The following is a 23,199-nucleotide window of genomic DNA, read 5'->3' as shown; positions in this document are numbered from 1 at the left end:
GTATTCTGTATGTAAATAAATGATGTAAGCTAGGTACCTGAATGAAACCTCCAATCTTATTCTGACAACAATTAAATTAATAATTAATCGACATAGACATTTATTATGAAAGAGATTGTAATCCCAAACCAAACTAAAGTTATACCAAGGTTAGCACTTGACTCTAATAGAGACATTAATGAAATAAGTATTTTCATAGACAGTAAACAAACAAAAGACTGGTTGCCTTGGTTACACATGATCTATAATAGAATTGGGTGGTTTCCCTTGAGGCTTTCACATTCTGAATCACAATTATTCATAATTATATTGAATGCAAGTAATCATATATTGGCAGTTACAAATCAGCACTGGTATGATTGTGACTCACTTTCATGTGTACCTTGCACAAATATGCTGGTTGAGGGAAAAGATTAAATGGTTGAGAACAGAGTAGCCTTAGAGTCAGATTAAGCATATGAATTCATCAGTAACTTGACTTTACATTTCATCTTGTGATGAGTTGGAACCAGATTGTTTAATTTATTTAAGTATTTCAGGGTAAATATAAAGCAACATTTGCACAACTTCACTCTTGGAAGTGGCCACAGAAAAACATGAAGAAAATTTATAATCTCCCTCAAATTATGAAATTTCTCTTCTAAATATATGTGTATATATACATATATAATGGTTGTGAAATTATAGTCATCTAGAAATTGTTTATTAAATGGATGTTACTTTTTGAAATGAGAAAGGTTCCTATCATACATTTTCTTAATAAAAATAACAAAATAAAAATTATTGTCATGCTGAAGAGATAACCCAAGAGATAGCACAGGTGCTTGCTTGCATGTGCTTGACCCCAGATTTATCCCTGCCAGTGCTATCATTAAGCACTGGGCACTGCTGGTTGTGACCTCAAAACCAAATAAGAAAAAAAATAGTAAAATAAAAAGAATATATCTCCATTTTTTTTGTTCATTTAGTAAAGCATCTTTAAATACAGCTGTAAGCGATTAGAGAAATAAAGGCCCTCCCGTTGATCGTCGATTTGCTCGAGCGGGCCCAGTAACGTCTCCACTGGAGACTTTGTTGTTACTGTGTCTGGCATATCGAATACTCTCGGTAGCTTGCCGGGCTCTCTGAGAGGGGCGGAGGAATCGAACTCGGGTCAGCCATGTTGGCCGCGTGTAAGGCGAACGCCCTACCCGCTGTGCTATCGCTCCAGGGTAAAAGGCAATTTACCGGCATTGCATGATTCTCTGAGCACTGCCGGGAGCAACTCTGAGCAAAGAGCCTGGAGCAGCCACAGCACTGCCTAAACCAATAAACAAACAAATAAATTGCCAGGTGTGACCAAGTACCAATAAAGAAACAAATATAGCTACAAAGCAAAGTAACACAATTTCCTGTATTAGCTTGAGTCTACTGATGGGAGTAGAATTTGAGAAAAATCTTGGTAAAAGAATGCAACAAATCCCTATCCTACAATGTTTTTGAAAATGACTAAGCCTATCTCCAAGAAGACTGATAACATTGGTAATACATAGATGCAGACAGGTACCCCTCTGAATTTTTCCTTTGGATATCACTAAACTCCCACAACAGTAAAAGGGTGGAGTATATCCAGCTTGAAAAAATACTGCAGAGCGAATCTGAAGGGACTAAGATCAAAATCACACAAAAGCTCAATTACATTTAATAAGAAGCTAGAAGAGAAAAAATACCATTTGTTTCTATTTTGTCTCACCAGAGATTCCATTAATTATATAAAGTCAATCAAGGATATTAAATTAAAAAAATATTTGGATGAGTATGGGCAGAGAAGGAAAAGATGAGTGGAGGATATAGCCTATGCCTGTAGGGGTAATGGTCTTTTGTTGGACATGAAATGTTCCTAGTAAATATTACTATTTATATAGGAAAGCTGAAGCACCTCTAAATAGCCCCAGTCTATTACCACATATCACTTCCACCCCTCCTCCCCTTTGTTTCTGTCTTTGAGCTGACTAGGGTTGTACATACATGGTTGTGGTGCTCACCAGGGTTGGCACATCAGATTGTGGTGCTCTGGTCAGGGGTCACATTCAGGGTAGTGCTCACACACGTTGTGATTGCAGTCTTTGCCAGAGTCCTGGTGGTTCTTTCTCATCTGCTTGCATGGGGCCACATTCCTGGCTACTGTTACTGCATATTTCTAGTCACTTGCACTTGCACACACCTGACTGCAGTGAGTGAAGATCATACATTCTGTTGTGGTATCAAGAGTCAAACAGCTGAGACAGTACATGTAGGAAGCACCAGGGATAGAACTCAAAACCTCATGCTTTGATGCAAGACAGATGCTTCTTGCAATAGCATTGTTTCCCAGGTCCCCTGTACAATATACTGGTATAGTTTTTGTGTGTTAATAAGGTTTTTGATCAATAAAATGAAGATCATAATATTAACCATATTATGTACTTAATTTTGTTTTGTGGTGCCAGGGATGAAACTCAGGGCCTCACACATGCAAGGAAGACATTCTACCACTGAGCTACAGTCCCAGACCCCATATATACATATATATATGTATATATATATATACACATACATATGTATATATATGTAGATATATATAACCCCATATATACATATATAAAATTTTAACTATTAAATAATATTCACAAATTGCTTGATACAGTGCCTGGAATCTAATGTATTAAGTTATATGACAGTTATTATTTTCTTTTGTAAAATCATGTTGAGTGTGAAGAAATCCAAAGAACTGCTTTTTAAGTTACAGTAAAGAAGCCAATTTACTTAAGTTTTTCAGTCTTATCTTCCCCTGTGTTGACTGGCATTATTATAATTCACTGCATGCAAGTATTGTTTAGGTTGCATCAGAGCTTTCTGTTTCCACATGCAGTTCTTTCACAAGTGCTGGATCATAGTTTCTTTCCAGAGTTCTCTGAGAGCATCCACAATCTGCTAGTACCAAACTGCCCAAGGAAAACAAGGCTGGGTTCTTTAGAAGAATCAATACATGTAAAATTAGTTAAACTTCAATATAAATGTTTTAAATAAAACTTTCCAACATTTTCACAGAATTTCAAATAAGATAAGGAAGTGATAGCTAAGAGTAAAACCTCTGACAATGTAGACCTGCTCTTTCTACCCTTTAAAATCTCCTCCTCTCCCAGGAATTCTAAATGTATAATTTAAGTTTGAAATTCATATATACATGTGAATGCCTATCTAAACCTCAAGTTCATTTCAATTTCAAGAAAGAAAATATTTGTAGGTCAGCTTTTATTATACTATGGTAAAACAAATGTGAACTTGTGCCTTTGTAGTTTAGTCTATGGCAGCCAGAGATGAAAGGTGAAATAGTGATTGCTAAAGCTGGAAGAGACTGAGCTAAAAATGAGCATGAGATTCTAAACCACAGGGAGCATCAATTTCTATTTTAATACCACGGCGTACTTTTCAATTCAACCCAAAATACATAGCAATGAAAATTTCACTATAAATAACATAATTTTTCACTGTTCAGCCACTTCAAAACTTTAGAGTAGGTTAAAAGGACAATGTCATTTTACTTTCTCAGAAACAGACCCCTTTGGATAGATAGTAATTTTCTTTTGCCTTCTCTTGAGTTAGAATAACCCATCAGGCTGTCTCTAAATATTCACTCAGTTACACTGTTTAAAAATTAACCTTTATAAACCCTACTGTGATCTTTATATGTTACATATAAATCATATTTAAATGAAAAGTTCTTCCTGAGTTTTGATGACATTTCACATCCTTCACTTTTCTAAAAATAAATGACCCGTTAGACTGGGTTCATTTAAAGGATGCAAGTCAAGTGTAAGAGTGCATACCTTATATATTTGCACCTTATATGTGCAAATTCCTGGATTTAGTCCTCAGCATTGAAAGACACCCTAAGCACCACCAGAAGTAGCCTCCACCCTTCAGCAACTGAAAAATATTTTTTAGATCATTTGGCTGAATTGTTTCCACTATCAAGATACTTTTTAAAATTATTGTTAGTGAAACACCATGAGGTACAGTTGTAGACTTACATACTTTCATGTTTGGGTTTCAGTTATACAATGATCAAGTATCCATCCCTTCCTCCAGTGCCCATTCTCCACCACCAATGAACCCAGTAGCCTTCCCACCCATACCATCCCCCCCACCCCACCTCTATGGCTGGGCATTCCTTTTTGCTCTCTCTTTCCTTTAGGGTGTTGTGGTTTGCAATATACCTATAGAGTGGCCATCATGTTCGGTCTACAGTCTACTTTCAGCACACACCTCGCATCCTGAGCGAGTTCTCCCAACACCCTTTACTTGGTGTTCCCTTCTCTGTCCGCTGGCTTCCAAGAGCAGACCTCCTAGTACTTATCTCAACTACTCTTTTTTTAAATTATTTATTTATTTGTTGAATCACCATGAGAACAGTAACAAAGCCTTTCAGTTCAAGTCTCCGTCAGTCATACAATGATCAAACACCTGTCCCTTCACCAGGGCACATTTTCCACCACCAAGAACCCTAGTATAACCCCCTGCCACCCACCTCCCACCTGTGTGGCAGATTTCCACCTCTCTCTCTCTCTCTCTCTCTCTCTCTCCCCGTTAATCACATTCAATATTACGACAAAAGACCCAGCACTGCACTGTTATTTGGAATTTTCCCCAACATACAGACCTGCCACAAAGGCATCATTAGAAAATTTGTTTTCTAATGTTGATTATGAAGAACATATAATGTTGTGTGGCCACAATAGCAGCCACACAAATTTGGAATTCTAATATTTTAGTAATAAACCTAGAGGGATTACTGCCAGAAGCCCCTGGGTTTCGAGATTATTATGTGTGCCTCTGGGTTTATGGTCATTCAGAAGCTGGAGGAGGCATTTGAGGGTGGCAACTCGGGGCATTGTCATGGCAGGGAGCAGGGCCAATTCTAACCCCCATCCCATGAAGCCCCACGTGCCTCGTCAATGCAGTCACATACCTGGCTGTTCATTAGACTCTAAAAAATGCAGGACACCATGTCGCTGCCACAGAGTGGGACAGGTGGAGGAACAGACACCCTTCCCCTCCCAGGGTGGCATAGCACCATAGGTAAATACACAGTCCAGATGCATTTCGGTTGGGCATTATCTTTTGCTCAGATTTTCTTACCACCATTCAAGCCTGATTTTCAGGGAGAAATGCTGGATGATTTACTTTCCATTGATCACTTTGAATATGAGGAAATGTTGTGCGGCTGCATAAGCGGCCGTGCGGTTTGGAAAAAATGTCCTGGTAACTGCATGCCAGAGCCATGCTTGTAGAAGCTCATGGTCACTGGGATTCCATCTGGAGAAGGCGAGGAGACAGCACCTACCCCATCTGGGACTTCCCAGTGATATCAGCTCTGTTTGGAGCCCGGAGCATTCTCTGGGAGCTGTGGGGCCCTCCATCTGGTTTTCTTCTTTGTTGCTGTGTGCTGTAAGATGGCGTTGGGGGGCGAGTTGTGGGAGTGACTTCCAGAATCAGAGGCTGCCTGGGAGCTGGGGCAGCCCCATTGCAGTTCAGAAAAAATGTCCTGGTACCCGCATGCCAGAGCCCTGCTTGTAGAAGCTCATGGTCACCGGGATTCCATCTGGAGAAAGAGATCTCAATTATTCTTGGGTATTCGTCTCTATTCTGTTACTTTATGTGTTCGTCTCATCTGTTACCCAGATGAGTGTAGTCTATGTCTGTCCCTCTCTTTCTGACTCATTTCATTTAGCATATCAAGATACTTTTAAATTTGCATTTTATCTTTAAAAATTGACATTCATAGAGGCCTCTGTCCTTGACAAACTTTCCGTAATTGTTTTCCACAGAATTAAGGGAGCACTTGTCTTCTGAGACATCTAATGCACTCAGAGAGGTATTTATATGACATTTCTGTGGCTTCAATACTGAATATTCATTAAACCCACAATGGGAGCAAACTTGTTCTACCCTTTGTGTCTGGTGGTGGTGGGGGGGGGGAAGGTGCCTCCCAAACAGTGCTCAGGAGGCTAAGAGTTGCCACCGGCAATTCTGGTGTCAATGGGCCCATGTCCAACTCAATGCAAGGGTTCAAGGGCATGGTATTGCTCAAGCCCCGTCATCTCTGGAACACTCATCCAGAAGGCCTCTAGGGCTGTCCCTGAAGATGGTTAGGGGACCGTGTGGTACAGAGATTGAACCCAGGTCTGGAGCATTCACTGTACTTTCTCCCAGTGCCTTCCATTTCTATTTTTTTCTCAATCCAACAAATAAAAAAAAGGTGTTATGGACACTGAATTCTATGTTAAACACTAGTGTGCTGCTTTAAGACATTATATTTATAAAAAAAAATGACATTGTATTTATAAGCCAGCAATCTCACAGTCATTTGGGATAGTCAACTATGTATTTCTCAGTAGAGACAAAATATTTTTTGACTATAAACTTACCTCACGTATTCTCCTAATTTTTGTATACTGAAGGAGATGAATTGAAGAGGATAGGAAAATTAGGAATCAATATTTTGAACATGTACACGAAGTGATATTCTCCTTATTCAGGTGTGGCATCTTGATAAAGATCAAAGCATAGCAATATCTCAGGATTATTGAATTCCCTAATTATGGCCTTATCTGTAGAATTCTTTTAGTCTATCTTTTTAAGAAATCTCTTATTAATGTAACTAATGGCCAATGATTCATTAAACATTATGAATTTGTACATAAAATTGGCTTTGCTCCTTTATCTGGGAGAGAGAAGGCTAAGATCTTGGAGCTATGGTGTCCTCACTGCGTCAACTAGCTCAGGATCCATTTTCCCATTTTTTTTCTTTTTCGGTTGAGGTCATGTCAGGCAGTCATCAGGGCTCACTCCTGGCTCTGTATTCAGATGGTACTAGCTTAGGAGACTATATGCAATTCTGTATCTATTCTCTGCACTGCTTTGCAAGCTTGGACATTTGCTTGCGGTTGCCTGAGGTTTGTGCCAAGCTATGTTGGCGAATGAGCTCAAGAGCACCATATCCACATGGTAACCAAGTTCATTGAGGTTTCTCGCGATTTCAAGATGCTGCTCTAACGTTCATTGATTTAAAGAAGGCCTTTGATTCTCTTGAGACTGAAGCGGTCATTGAAGCCCTAGCCAAATGGGCATTTAAACTCAATACACCTGGATCCTCCATGAGCTGTATTACAGATTCACTACCAGGATATCACCATTCTATAAGGAAGTGATCATCCATGTCAAGAGAGGGATTCAGCAGGGTGACACCATTTCACCGAAACTCTTCAGTGCTACCCTCAAGAATGTCATGAGACGACTGGAATGGGAAGGAGTGGGAGTGAAAATAGACAGTCGGCAACTACACCACCTCTGTTTCACTGATGACATTGTTCTAATAACACCAAACATTAGCCAAGCAGCACAAATGCTGGCTGACTTCGACCATGAGTGTGGAAAGGTCGGTCTACAGCTGAATCTCACGAAGACAATGTTTATGAGAAATGGACTCGTTCCTAACGTTCCATTCGCTCTCAACAGAATGAAAATCTTATAATGCAGCATTTATGTGTACCTAGGTTGAGAAGTTAACATGATAAATGACCTGGCACCTGAGCTGTGCAGGAGGAAGAAAGTGGCTTGGAACACCTTCAAGAGTGTCAAAGAAATAGCTAAGAGGACGAAGAACCTCTGGCTCTGGGCACATCTCTTTGATTCCACTGTTCTTCCTGCATTAACATACGCCTCAGAGACCTGGGCCCTATGAAAACAGGATGAGAATGCTATTTGGGTCTCCCAAAGAGGAATCGAAAGAGCTGTGATTAGAGTATCACGCTTCACTCAAATGAGAGAAAGAATCCAGAGTTCCAACCTTCGTCGATGATCAAGATTCGGGGATGCTTTCTCTTTTGGCAAGGCATCGAAAATCAGATGGGCTGGACACTAATGGGATTTGGAGACAACCGCTGGACTAGAGCCATTACCGACTGGATTCCAAGGGACGTCAAAAGATCGCATGGCTGCCCACCTACGAGATGGTCAGACTTCTTTGTCAAGATCCTGAACAATCAGTTTGAGGCTCTTTGTGTTCCTACAACGAGCAGACGACATTGGGCTACACTAGCACACAACCGGGACGAATGGAGATGTTATGGAGCCAACTCGAGCAAATTGATGAGTAATGGGATGTCAAGTGATCAAGTGATCAAGTGATTATGATAGTATGAGACTGGAGTGATAGTATAGTGGGTAAGGTGCTTGCCTTGTATGCACCCAGCCCAGGTTTAGTCTGACATCCTATATGGCCCCCTGAGCACTGCTAGGACTGATTTCTGAGTGCAGAGCCAGAAGTAAGCCTTGGTGTCACTGTGTGAGGCCCCAAGACAAAAACAAACAAAAACTTAAAATAATCCTATTCCTTGGTTTTGTATTCTATTAACTTCATGGTGGTTCTCTCACTTTGCAAAAACTACACAGTTTTATTGAAATTGTCATAAACTTAGAGATAAATGTAGAAGGAATCACATTTTTAAATTCAAATCTTCCTGTCCCTAAGTACACAATATATTTCTAGATGGTCTTTTATGCCTTCTATTTTCTAATTTTTTCGATTTCTTTTATCATTTTTTTACATTTATTTCTAAGTTCTTTACAGTTTTTGTTGCTATAACTGATTATCTATTCAAATGTTTTAATGGAACTATAATAATACGTATCTATGGTATTATTAGGAACAATATATGGTTCTCTTGTTTCTAATAATTTGGATGAATTAATTTGTGATTTTATTAGCACTTATATTTTGAGTTCCTGCTATTTTTGGTAAACAGTTAAATTATTTGAGAAATAAAATTTATTTCTAATAAAAATGATAGCACAATCTAAATAACAACAAGAAAGATTTGAAATATCTTATAAATAAATAATATAGTAGCACTGCACTGTCCTCCCATTGTTCATCGATTTGCTCATGCAGGCCCAGTAATGTCTCCATCGTGAGATTTGTTGTTACTGTGTTTGGCATATCAAATACATCACAGGTAGCTAGCCAGGCTTTGTCGTGTGGGCGGGATACTCTTGGTAGCTTGCCGGGCTCTCTGAGAGGAGCGGAGGAATCGAACCCAGGTCAGCCAGGCCGACCACATGCAAGGCAAACTCCCTACCACTGTGCTATCGCTCCAGTACTTGCTTTCAATTAAACTCAGTTTTCTATATACATGAGTCCAGTATCCAATATATATGTCTAACTGAAAAATAGCACAAAAATCATGTTATGGTTATATATATATACATGTAATCATATATATTATCGCAAAAGTATATAGATCTTTAAATGTACTTCTGTAGGCCCAAACTGAGTTGTATATACATTAAGGTAACATTCTAGCTTAAAGTATAGCCATTCTACCTTAAAGTAGTGCTGTCAATATCACCAGATGATCTTCCTTTTTCTAAAACAATGGCTAATTTTTTGTTCTCATCTTCACGGTTAAGCAGTTTATGATTCTCTTAGATTATTATTTTTCTCCTCCATTTCTTTCACCTCTCTCTTTCCCTTTCCCACTTTTCTCATTAACTTATAGGAAGCTCTTTCTAAGTCTTCTGTCTCTTATGATTTCCTCACTATTTTGCTTTCTTCTGATATTCATTTTACATCAGATTCTCACATGAGCTCATTCAGTCCCATGATGTAATATTAGTTACATTATTTTGTATTTTTTTTGGCTTTTTGGAACACATGCAGAGAAACTCAGGGATCATTCCTGGCTCTGCACTCAGGAGTTACTCCTGGCAGCGTTCAGGAGTCTATATGGGGTGCCAGGGATTGAACCTGGGTGGACTGCATGCAAGACTTACTCCTTTCCTGCTGTACTATTGCTTTGGCTATTGCAGTATTTTTTTTTTCTTTAATGTAAACGTACTGCTATTTATTCAGCCATTGATTTAGCTGATTGAACTGGGCATGAACTCCACAATGCTTTTTTAAATTTTTTTAAAATTTAATATCCATGAGATAGACCATTACAAAGCTGTTCATAATTGGGTTTCATTCATACAGTGATCCAGCACCCATCCCTCCACCAGTGTACATCTCACACCACCCATGTCCCTGGTTTCCTTACCATCACCACCCCAAACATCCCACCCCACACTCCCACCCTCCCTCTATGGGAGGCACTTTCCTTCTTCTTGCCCTCTCTCTCTTTTTCCTTTTTCCATTATGGTTTGCAATACAGGTGGTAGGAGGTCATGGTGTTTGTTCAGGGTATTTCATATTTTATTGGGATGATAAAGTTGGAGTAGCTTTTCAATTCCATGGCAGGTCTGGGGAGTAAATGTGACTGCCGAGATTTCCGGAAGTACAGGGAGGTCGGGGGAGATAGCCCATTCTGACCTCGAGAAAGCTTGGAGATTCAGTCACAAAATCCTCATACCAGAATTTTCAGCACATTATGTTTCGGTGAGATCCTCCTGAGACGGATCAGGGGTATGGCAGAGATTTTGGATTGTGGAAGCAAGCGGCTGCTGGGGAGCTGCTTGGGTGGGCACCAGGCCAGCCCAACCCTCTTCAAGTTATCCTGGTTTGCTCAGCTATGATTGTGTCCAAGATTAACGGAGGCTTTTGATCTGTTTCGAGATTTATTTATAGGTCTTTATAGTAAAACCAGTAGCTCTACAGCTTACATGGTGGCACTGGAGTTGGTTTGTGGGGATGACTGCCAGTGCTTCCAGGAGTATTGGGAAGTGGGGGGAGTTAGCCCATCCACACTTCGAGAAAGACTGGAGATTTCAGTCAAAAAACACGCATACTCAAATTTTCAGCAGATTATATCTTGGTGAGGTCTGTCCTAAGACAGTGAGGTCAGGCCAAGTGTATGGTGACAATTTTGGATTGTGGAACCAAGCACCTGCTGGGGTCTCTGCTTGGGCAGCTCCAGGCTGACCCACACCCCTCTGATTTACCCCAGTCTGTTCAGCCATGCATGGGACTGAGATTAATTGTGGTATTTGATATCTCTCTCTCTCTGAAGTAAAACAGATTTTATTTGGAGAATTTTTTAAGGGAAGGAGGAAGAGAAAGTGGGAGAGAGTGGAGAGTAAGAGAGACAGAGTAACGTGCTCAAGAGAGAACACGGGCTTCTTTAAGGTTAGAGAGAGCTCCTACACACATACCAGCATTAGACAGGAAAGCATAAAAAAAAGTACACATCTCAAGAGGGGAGATGTGGGCAACACATGTGCTCAGGCATCACACGTGCTCGGCCACTTGGGTACAAGCAGCACACGGGCTCAGGCAGCATATGCGCGCCCTTCCTTTGTGCAAGGTGTCTTTTATAGGCTCTTCCCAGGTCTGGATCACATTTTAACCAGATTCAGGGAGAGATTGAGAGTTTGAGGAACTTCTTGGGGAGGGGTCCAATCTCCTCGGGATCTGCTGAAGATCTGAATCTGGATACAGGTCTGTTTTCAGTATCCACAGGGTGGATCAACCTTAGGACTTTTCCTCCCAGAAGTTCTGTTGACCTAAGTTTTGTTGCCAAGGGCCTTTCTCTGTCTGCCTGCCTACATCATATTCCCCCCTAGAAATTTGCACTGCCTTCAATCTTTAAGGGAGAATGGTTGAAGGTCCATATTCTGGAGCTGCATCATGCTGACAGAGGGGTGCAGATCCTGCCTGCACAAGGGGTGAAATATCATGCTACCTTAGTTTTAGTGGGCCCCAGGCAATGAATTGGTTGGGTTCCAGAAGTTATCTGAAAGAAAAGATCAGATAAATTAGACTGAATGAGGTCACTTTGAAATGATTAAACCCTAGAGGAGGTCCTTTCTGATCCAGTAAGGATGGAGTGGTTTGCTGTTTTAGAAAGCACTAGAGTTAAAAGAAACCAAGGCAACATAATGCCTACCCATTTCTATACAACATTGAGTTCCTTTATATACTAGGCTGCTTATCTACAGCCAGTAAACCAAGTTTTATCTAAATTACCAAAGTGGGTACCTATTAAACCAAGATTAGAATACATTTAGTCAATCACCTCTGTAGAATTAGAATCTGATTCTTACAAAACAGCAAGTTACAGAAACATGGTTTTCTCTCCATCTTCATTTCAAAATGTTGCCAGATGGCTTAACAAACCTGGCTTGTTCTTTTTGCATAAACACAGCAAGATTGGAGAACTCTCCATTTGGGGTACCCTGTGATTTACTGAGAATTCCTGGTGATTGGATAAAGACAGGAGAGACACCAATAACAGCATTAATTTTTATCTGTCACGACAGGCCTGGCCATAAGATGTCCCACAATGAACTTGATGGCCTTGAGCCTTCAGATTGAATTGGTTGTGGCCTTGGGTCTCATTTTCTATAGAGGTGTCCTGGTAGAAAGGAGTCTATCCCATCCCTTCTACAGGGCTTGGAGAGACCCTTGGTTTCCAGGTTTTTTCCTTGATGCTGAGAGTAGACCCAGGCTGAGTTAGTCTTTGCAGATTCCCAGATTCCTCGTTCTCAATAGCAGCGATGATTTCTAGTCTCTCCTTGAGCTGGCCTGCCTCTAGAATCTCCCTGAGGTTTGTAGAGTACTTGAAACAGTACCTGTTAAATACCTGCTCCTGTCATTTAGACCAACCCCTTGACTGGTTCCCTGGAAGAGGTCTTTGGGGTCCCATAACTGGGTTTTCCTGTCTGCATGAGGGGTAGAGCCTATTACAGAGAGGAAAGACTTTTATCTGGATTTATGCAAACCAACAAAGTGCCATGAGCTATCACATACATACTCAAGGAATAAGAAGAGAAAAGCAAACATTTCACTTTACTCACAGTGAGATGCAATACACCCATTTGTTGTGGGTCCTAGTCAAAAGAAGCTTAAATCTGTAGAGATAAAGCATAGAAGTTAGCATTATGTTTAATTAATTCAATCTGATGTTGAAAACCTTGACTTCCTGCAGCTCTTAAAGGATTCAATTATATGAGAGCACTGTGACAGAAGTAAAAATAATCCATCCACTATCTTTTCCATAGATCTTGCCAAAAAGGTACTAGAACAATTCTGCAGATGTAATTTAAAGAATTTCTTATAAAAATAGTTTCGGGCTGGAGTGACAGTACAGTGGGTGGGGCGTTTTCCTTGCACACAGCTGACCTGGGTTCGATTCCCAGCATCCGATATGGTCCCCCGAGCACCACCAAGAGTGATTCCTGAGTGCAGAGGCATGAGTAACCCCTGTGCATTGTCGGGTGTCACCCAAAAAGCAAAAAAAAAAATAGTTTCATCAGTTCCTTTCCTTAAAACACAATCTCAAATCCTCTACACATTCCTTTATATTCATTCTGTAACTCTTCACCTAAAAACCAACTTCACTTTAACAGGATTCCTGAGATTTGTTAGGTTTTATACTTGGAATGCCAGGAGCAACAGCCATCTTGGCTGAAAGTTGCATATTTTAAGATTTATGGAATCTGACAAGCAGTGAATTTACCCACATTCTTATAGACTTTTAGAAGGGGAGATGCAGAAATTTTTTTGCATTATAAATTACACGGTACACGGTCCTCCCATTGTTCATCGATTTGCTCGAGCGGGCCCAGTAACGTCTCCATTGGAGACTTTGTTGTTACTGTGTCTGGCATATCGAATACGTCACGGGTAGCTTGCCAGGCTCTGCCATGCGGGCGAGATACTCTCGGTAGCTTGCCGGGCTCTCCGAGAGGGGCGAAGGAATCGAACTCCAGTCGGCCATGTTGGCTGCATGCAAGGCAAACGCCCTACAACTGTGCTATTAAAAGGATGAACAAAAGACAGTTGTATGATATCAGGTAGGTACAATTTGAATTCATTTTTCTTGACTCTTTTGGTGGGTAGGGGGAGGAGAGTAAATATTCAACTTGAATGAAATTTGAATTATAAAACATGACCAGTTATGACATATTAATAACACAAAAGATTTTTAGTGACTTAAAATGAGTAAGATAATTTTTGTCAATTACTGAATTAAAGTATCCAGAAAAAGATATTGGCAATAAGGTACATTTCTGAAAATTCAATCTTTACTATTTAGTTATGAGTGACCCATTACATGAAAAATTATACACAATTATTATTTCAAACATAGGGCTATGAAGAATATAATTTACACATTTATTCTATAAATAGTATTATTATTGGCTTGCATTGTGGTTGACCCGATTTGATCCCTTGTACTGCAGGGTCCTCTGAGCACTACCTGAATCAACCCCTGAGTCGGGACTAGACCAAATCTCTGTTGGTGTGGCTCAAAAAATCATAAAAAGTCATTTTTATTATAAAAAAGTAGGAGATTTGGGGATATAACTTAGTGGCTGAGCACATGCCTTGCCTTTATGAGGCCCTGGATTCTTTGCTGGCAAATCACATTCTCAGATACACACATATTTTTATTGCTGTACTGTTCTGGACAAAATATTTAGGTATTTCATAGATATCTCATTTCTATTTTCTAACAAATTTTGCATTGCCTACTTCAAGCACAACTCAGCTTATTTTATATAATGTTATATATATTTATTAAGTATGAAAACTTTTTCCCTTTTAACACTTTTCAGCAGAAATCTGAAAGAAATCACTTTAAAGATAGCAAAATGAAAGTTATTGTTATAATTATTTTATCAATATATGACAATGACATTTGTTGCCTGCTGATTTTGAACCTATCTCTTCTCTCCCTAGTAGGACAAATATTTTATTTATTTGGGGGGGGCCACATTCAGCTGCACTCAGGGCTAATTCTTGGCTTTGCACTCCTAGTGGGCTCAGGGGACCATATGTGTTGCTAGGGATTGAACCTGGGTCAGTCATGTGCAAAGCAAGTGCTTTCACCACTCTACTATTGCACTAGCCAGGAGAAACATTTTTTTGTTTTATTTTTAAAATTACATTCTATTTTAAATGGTATATCAGCAACTTTGATTTGAAAAGAAATTCCATATTTCCAGTACTTAGAATTTTCCAGAGCGAACTTATGTTCCTTTTTTTTTTATTGTAGGAGTACTGCTATTTATTCAGCTGCTGATTAGACTGATTGAGTTGGGCATGAACTCCACCTTACTTTTTTTTTTCATTTTTTATAGTTTTATTTATTGAATCGCCGTGAGAGCAGTTACAAAGATTTTGGGTTTAAGTCTTGGTCATACAATGAAATACCCGTACCTTCACCAGTGCCCATTCTCCACCACCAAAATCCCCAGTATACCTCCATCCCACACCATCCCCCTACCTGGGGGGCAGATGATTTCCACATTACTCTCTCTCTACTTTGATTGCATTCAATATTTTGACACCAGACCCATCATTATTATTTGGAATTTTACCCCAACACTCAGATCTGCCAAAAAGGCAACAGTGGACAATTTGTTTTCTATTGCTGGTTATGAATAATATATGATGTCACATGGCTGCAGTAGTGCCCTTTCGATTTTGAAATTCCGAAATTTTAACAATTGAATCTAGAGGGATTTCTGCCAAAGCTTGCTGGGTTCCGAGATTTGTTCCTGAGTCTCTTGGATTATGGCCATTTAGCAGCTTGATCAGGAGCCAGAGAGACTGTTTGTGGGCAGCAATTCAGGGTCTCGTTGGGGCAGGGAGGAAAGGGCCGGCTCCACCCCCATCCCATGAAGCCCCATGATCTCATCACTGCGGGCCCAAATCTGACTTTCCAGTGGTCTCTGGAGGATGGTGGCCACCGGGCTGCCAGGGGGAACAGGCCAAAGCATGAAACCTATTCCCACCTGGGGTGGCCCAGCACAGGTAACCTACTGCAGGGACTGGATGTATTTCTGCAAAAATCTCTGGCATCATGGCCATCAAGCAGTTTGATCAGGAGCCAGAGAGGCCATGCCTCCAATTATATAGCTGAGCCAGAGGTGGTTTATGGGTGTGTTTCCCACATACCTAACTTTTGGCCGTTTACTTTCTTGGCAAACTTTGCCCCAAGTTTTTGGAGTCTGGCCAAAGGCACAACAGCGATTTTGGGATATTTGGAAGCCTAAAGGCACCATCATGCTTCTGATGCACTCACCTCATAGGTACAGATTAACCTGCTGGCGGCACCATACCCCCAAGGGACCTTATGTTGTTAAGGATTCTTTCATTCCTTCATTTATTCTACAAATATTATCTGGGCTGAAGAAGACAAAAAAAACCGAAACAAACAAACAAACAAAAAAACCATTAGCTTTTGACTAAGTCACAATCCGCCTCCAGTCCTCTGTAATGGCTGAAACAAGGCATCTGTCACCCAACACTCTATAGGAGACTGGAGAAAGGAAAGGGCCAATTCTTTGTATGTAGTTAGTAGGGTCTTCCAGCAGAAAACTTTTTTCCTGAGCAAAATTTCAGAAGAGTGGGAGATTTTACAGTAATCAGGTACAACTAGAAGGAAGGATAGGGAAAAATAACTATTTCTGCCACCTGTAAAAAGAAGATTTGGTGGCTGGAAAGATAGTACAAAGATTGAGGTGCTTGTCTTGCATAAGGTCAACCTGGTTTGAATACCAGCACTCCTGAGTGCTTCTTGTGTGACCCAAGCTCTTGCTCCCCCAAATAAAAAAGATATCTAGCAAGTGGTATGACTCTTTTGCTAATGAACTATGTGACCAGCAGGGTAGGGGTGGGGCAGGGTGGTGGTGAATAACTTAATATCAGATGGAAACATAAACTTTAGCCTATTAGTGATTATGAAATTTGATTAACATGATTATTTCCAATATAGGCTGTTGTGCTGAGCAACGAAGCACAACAATATTTCAATAGGTTAATCCAACACAAATTTAAATTCCGCTTATACAGATTTTATTGTAGACCTTGGGACTCTCAAAGACAACTATGCTCAGGTTAATAGCTTAGCATTCCAGGATCTTTCTATCCTGTGCTCTCACCATTTAATATGAACTTAATACATACTCCAGGGTTGCAGAAGCCAAATCAAGCACTGACACTTAAGTGTTTCCACCAGGAAATAAAGCCTTTCAAGCTTTCTCACATTTGCTTACCAAAACAGGCTACATTAGATTGCCTAATTTTAGTGATGTAGGAGCTGAATCGTCCCCTACACCTAAAATCATAGAAGGGAGAAAATATTAGTGAGCATTGAAAATTCCTTTAGAAATATTCAATGTTTCACCTTAATCTAGTGGAGTCACCAATACTAGCATGTCATAAATTAAAGTTGAAACTAATTAAAATGTGTTCTAGATCTTGTCGTTGAAAGTAAGAGACTTTAAAGTATCACTGCTTCTCACTGTTTGCATTACTGTTTGAGCAAGCAACTAAATGAAAAGCAATCATTTAGAAGTGTGACTCATAAAATTATTTAACCTGAGAAATTTTGAAGGCTGAAATCTTGAGTCATTTAAAAATTTAAAAATTTAAAAATTTAATTTATTTAAAAATTTAATAAATTTAAAAATTTATACTATTAATTTATAATTTATAATATTATTAATTTAGAAACAATTAATTAACACTTATTAATGTTAAATTGATTTAGTATTAGTATTATTTAGCATTAGTATTTAGTATTAAAAACAACTTTTCCTGATATTGTTCCAGTGTTATAGTTCAATATTGCTATAAAATAGGCCATTTTAATCTGAGAGGCCAGGAAGATAGCTCATGTGTTATAGCACATACTTTGCATGTGAGAGAGTGAGAGAGCTGGGTTTCATGCCCAGCACCAGTGGTTTCTTGAACACCTGTCAGAAGAAACTATTGGGCACTGAATCAGGAGCAACACCCAAACTTTCTTGGTGCCCAAACAACAACAAAATCCAATAATGAAGTCTATTTTGGTTTGTCCCATATTTGTACATTTAATGTTTTACTTTCAATATTTCTCTGTATCTTATCTGAAAGGAATTGGGAAAATAGTAAAAACAGATATGGCATGTCCATAGGTAACTACCATGTGTCAAGCAAACATGACAGATTTGGTTATGAAAGAAATTAGTAGTAGGGGCCAGAATGATAGTACAGTGGGTAGGGCACATGAAGTTTCTGGGTTCAATCCTCAGCATCCCAAATGGTCCCTTAAGCCCTGCCAGAAGTGATGCTTGAGCTCAGAGACAGGAGTAAACCCTGAACTCCACTGGGTGTGGCCCAAAACATAAAAAAAGAAAAAAAATAAAAGAAACAAGGAACTCTGTCATATTCAAGTTTATTGCTCATATCATAGCAGATGAAAAATGGGCCAATATGCCAGCTCCTCATGGACCATGTCTCAGAGAACAATAACAGAAACCAAGACAACTACAAAGTGGATGACAGTACACACCTTTGCTGAGAAATCAATGCCATGTTACAGGGAAGCAGTTTTATGGCCTACAGCTGCATTCAATAAATTCCAACCATTGCTGCATATTCTACATCTCAGGGACACACCTATCAGGTATTCATTCTCATTCCTGCTCTGGGTACATCGTATCTCATCTTGAAGCAAGGAAGCCACTGAGAAACTGTCTCTAGGAGGTTTCCCAGCAAGACTGGGAGGCCAAATAATCTCCCATTACACACTTCACGGACTTGTGATTACCACATTTCCATGTAGAGACATTAAGAAGGCCCAGGAGTCCTGCCGGAATTATTCTCCTTCCCCATACACAACTTTAAGGGTCTCTGAGAAAGATTATAAAAGAAAGAAGCAAAAGTGAGTAAAAATAACAAGAAGAATTAGACATCTCAGATTGGACAGTAGTCAGTGGTTAGTTGGCCAGGGAATGGTCACACAGGGGTATCAGAGGTGGCTCTTTGGGCAAGAGGCAAATGACAGTCTATTGAATACAGCACTCAGGGGCAGTAAGCCTCCCCAGCAACCAGATCCAGAAACTATCACTGTCCTGTCACTGTCCTCCCGTTGTTCATTGATTTGCTCGAGTGGGCCCAGTAACATCTCCATTGTGACACTCTCGGTAGCTTGCCGGGCTCTCTGAGAGGGGCGGAGGAATCGAACCTGGGTTTGCTGGCCAGGTTCATGGCAAAACGCCCTACCTGCTGTGCTATCACTCCAGCACCCAGAAACAGTATTTTAGATAAATCAAACCCAAAGTGGGAAGGCTTAAGATTTTTATTTTATTTTTTGGGGGAGGGGGGTTGCTCCAGGTGATGCCTGAAGGGGGAGTGGGGGAACCATGCAGTAACTTGGGTTTCCACAAGCAAAGCATGTCTTCTAGCTCTGGGTCTGACCCTGTTTACAATTTTAGAAGAAAGAATTTTTAAAGGCAATACTTAGTTGGCAAGGGAGATATGATCGTGAAGGTGGTTTTCCCAGGTTGAAGTTTATCCATTGTACTCTGGGTGTGCTGACCCCTGCAATTTCCCCAAATGTAGGAAACACTACTGCATAATTTGTGATAACAGGGGACTGTGTTTGCCCTCTCCCCTGGAAAAAATAGAATTTGTAAAGGCAAATCAATAAGATAATAAACATTGGACACTCTTTTATGTTTTGCTTGATATGTCATTATGCACTTAAAAAGTTTTTGTCATAACATGCTTGTTGATAATTACTTCGTTACAGAGACAGGAAGAAAGAACAGTGGTTAAGGTACTTGCCTTGTACACAACCAACTTGGGCTCCATCTATAGCTTTGCATATGGTCACTCATAACTAAATGAATATGGCTGAGAGATAGTACAGTGAGTAAGGACCTTGTCTTTCATGCAGCTAACTAGGGTTTGACTGCTGGCACCACATATGGTCCCTGAACACTATATGAAGTACTCCCTGAGTACAGAGCCAGGAATAAACCCTGAACACAACAGACAGGTGTGGCTCAAACCTAAAATAAATACTTTAAGATTTGTATGAGTAGTCCTCAATACTCTACAAAGATAAATATGCCAGTTTTAAAAAGCTAGCTAGGGGTCAGAGAGATGGTACTGTGGGTAGGGCTTGCACATGGCTGACAGGGCTTCCATTCCCAGCATCCCATAGGGTCACCTGAATTTGCCAAGACTGCAGAGTCAGGAGTAATCCTTGAGCATTGCTGGGTGTGGCCTAAAATCAGCGGGGGTTAACTGCAGAGCCATAGGAACTGACAAGTTATAGATGAACCTTACCTCAGTGAAATTTCATTTAAAAAAAAATCCACCTTTTTTTTATATGAAGAGATATACAAAACTGAATATATGCACAGGAAGGAATAAAAATTAGTGACAGCCCATAGTAGACAAGTCATATTACAAAGCAGTATCTTTCAGTATAATATCTGCAATCTTTTTGATTGACATAATGCATAAGCAACTAAAATTGCATTTAGTCCTGCAAAGTCCTGCAATCATTAGAATGATTCGAAATATCAATTGAATTTTGCTTTGGTTTTTGGCTCATACCCTGTGAAGCTCAAGGGTTACTTCTGGCGCTGCACTTAGGAATCACGTGCTTGGAAGATCATATGGGATGCCAGAGATCCGACCAGGGTCAGCCGCTTGCAAGGCAAACGTCCTATCCGCTCTACTACTGCTCTGGTCCTGACCTACTAGAAGCTATCCTATCATGAAGTGAACGCCACCGCAGAGGCCTACTTACTAATGCTTTTTCCCATTTCACCTCTCTACAATGGCTTATTAAAATGGTCTCATGCTGCACATTATTTTTTTTCTTAAAGGAAGCCTTTGGACCATTCTTGCATTTAAAACAATCGGCACACCTGATAACATATATATGTATATATATACACACATTATAATATTAATATACATATGGTATGCTCATCTACCTGCTCTTCTGGTGGAAAGAATCATCTAAGAAGCATGAACGTGGGAACTAAAACTTATAAGCAGGCAGCTGTTACTCTTTCTTCTTGCAAATCTTCCAAATGATGAACAACATCAATCATTCGAATCTGAGTTTATAGACTGTCACGAGACGTAATTATTGTTCAGTCCTCCTGTCACAGTGGTTATAGGGTTTTAAAAGGAAGAAAAGAAACACGCCTCAATGAGACGGGGCAGGCTTAAACCTGCCACCGATTAGAAAGATCATAGTGTCACAGGTGCGCTGGGAACAGAAGAGCTACTTTAGATCGGGTTTAAAAGAAAAAAAAAAAAACCTCTACACTCTGGACGTCGAAGGTCAGAGCTCTGGCAGGGCGGGCTGAGGCTGCTCTCAGAGTTTCTCTGCACTTCCGCGGCGGCCCGGGGCCTCCACTCCCGGGCCCGTCAGGCAGGTCCACCCCCCTCCGCCCCCCGCCCCTGAGCTTCACACCTGTCGGGCGGGGACGTGCGGGCTGCGACGCCCTAGCGGTCGGAATGGGATGGAGCGCTCCGTGGGGGAGCTTCTTTTTCCTTCAAACCAACCCAGTCGGACCCCAAAGACGGAAAGCCCTCGGGGAAGGAAATTCCAACCCCTCCTCGCCCACCCCCGCCCCGTTTCTCTCTCCGGCTCGCTGCCTCCCTCGCTCCGATGCCGCTGAGCTTTGCAACCACTTGTGGGTTGCAGAGCGGCCGCGGCGGCAGCGAGCTCCCGGGCTCCGGCCGGGACCATGGGGCAGGGTGAGTGAGCCGGCTTGGCGGTGAGGGGGCGGGGAGGCCCCGCAGCGGCCCGCACCCCGCCCGCAGGGCCGAGGGGAGGCGCGGCTGGGCCCGGCCCGGCCCCGGGCTGGGCTGAGCCGCGGAGACGCGGCGCTTTCCCCTCCTTTCATGCCGTGGCTTGAGAGCCGCACTGAGCGCGGGCGAGCCGGGTGGGAGGGCGGCGTGGGACGGGAAGCCGACGGGGGAGCGCCGAAGAGTCCCGGTCTGCCTGGGAAAAGAAAGTAGGAGCCCGGGGATGGGCCAAGACCAGTGAACCCTCCCGACTTGGCCGCGCGAAAACTTTTCCGGGGACGCTCGGTTGGTGCAAACTCGGCGAGCGGAGCCCTCCGTGGCCGCGCGGCCGGCGGTGGCGATGGTGCCCGGCGCGCCCGGCCCCGCGCCGCCTCCTCCCGGCCGGGCCGGCTCCTCTCTCGCTCCCCGAGAGGCGCCAAATGGCGACCCAGTAACTCCCCACGGGGCGGGGGCTGAGCGCCGCCTCCCGCCGCCTCCCGCCGCGGCGGCCGCGAGAACCTGCGGCGGCCGCGGCGGCAGTTCCCGGGGGCGGGCGGCGCGAGGCCCGCAGGTGGAGACGCGGCGGAAGGCGGGCGGGTCCGGGGCCGGGGGGTGGCCGCGGGCGGGCTCTGGACCCGCGGCCAGTCGGGCTGTGGCCTGGGAAAGGCGCGCGTCCCGCCCTGACCCGCCTCTCCCCACTTGCAGCAGCGACGCGCCGCCTCGGAGCTGGAGCCCGCGCAGCGCCCCGCAGGGCGATGGAGCGCCGAGCCTCGCGCGTGCCCGAAGCCCCGCCAGCCGCGCCAGCCGGGTAAGCGCCGGCGCCGCGCCCCCGGGACGCCGAGAGCCGCCTGGCCTCCCCCCCTGCACCCCTGGCTAACTGGCCCGACTCGCCGGCCGCGCGCACACGCGGCTCCGAGGCTGCTGCGCACCCCCCCTCCCCCGCCCCTTCCCCCTCCCTCGGATTCCCCCGAGGTCTTCGGGGCCGGGGGCCGCTGCGGGTTTGGGAGCGCGTCTTCTCTGGGGGCTAGCGGGGTGGCTGAAGGGCAGCTGAATGACAGCAGTGGGGTGAGAGGTCCCGGGTGAGGATGGTAACAAAGGCGCCCTTGTTGGGACTCTGCAGCAGCGGCGGGCGCTACCTGTAAGCGAGCTCCTGGGAAAGAAAGAGAAAAGTTTCCTCGGCTGAGTGCTGAGGCCCGGGCAGATAGATGGGCAGAGTCAAGGTGACTGTCAGGAAGGGGCTTTCTGCGGGAGGGTGTGCCAGCTGTCAGCCCGCATGACAGTTCCGGGACCGCGCGGGGCCAGCGCCTCCGGTCGGGGGGTGTGTGTGCCGGTGGCCAATTGTCGGTGCCAAAGGCAGGCGCGAAGTCAGACTGCAAACAAGGATACTTTTCATCGTGGCCTCACGTGTCTGAGCCGCGACTGGGGGGGAGAGGGGCTGTCACAAGGTGAGTTAATGTTAAATGAAGCATGCCTTTCTGCCAGATATGCTAATAACCACCTTGCTAAGCGTTTGGGTAAACAGTAATGAGAACAGGTAGTTCTGCAGGAGATGAGGAGAACCTGAAAATAACCTTCATCTTAGTAAACAGTGAAGACTTCAAATAGGTTCGAGTCTTGCTCTCCGAGTGTGGGACCTCTTTCAAGTA

The 23,199-nt window shown here is 42.8% G+C and overlaps 1 protein-coding gene and 1 non-coding gene across 6 annotated transcripts in view; both read left to right on the top strand.

The window, feature by feature from the left end:
- The first annotated feature begins 19,251 nt into the window (after positions 1-19,251).
- LOC130019835 (U1 spliceosomal RNA) lies at positions 19,252-19,412 on the top strand. The gene has a single exon (XR_008791903.1). It is a non-coding gene; the product is annotated as a U1 spliceosomal RNA (small nuclear RNA).
- Positions 19,413-22,056: 2,644 nt separating this feature from the next.
- The window catches only part of COBLL1 (cordon-bleu WH2 repeat protein like 1), a 192,066-nt gene continuing 190,923 nt past the window's right edge, over positions 22,057-23,199 (top strand). For 4 of the 5 annotated variants that reach the window (XM_056110360.1, XM_056110358.1, XM_056110359.1 and 1 more), the window contains exon 1: positions 22,136-22,361. In XM_056110360.1, the coding sequence (XP_055966335.1) occupies positions 22,309-22,361 (53 nt within the window). In that variant the 5' untranslated portion in view covers positions 22,136-22,308. The other variant, XM_056110356.1, reaches the window with a different exon arrangement.

This window comes from Sorex fumeus, unplaced genomic scaffold (genome assembly GCF_029834395.1).
Source record: "Sorex fumeus unplaced genomic scaffold, SorFum_2.1 ptg000009l, whole genome shotgun sequence".
Classification (NCBI taxonomy): Eukaryota; Metazoa; Chordata; class Mammalia; order Eulipotyphla; family Soricidae; genus Sorex; species Sorex fumeus.
Note: the sequence above shows the minus strand (reverse complement) of the source record. Positions and strands in the feature narration are given on the sequence as shown.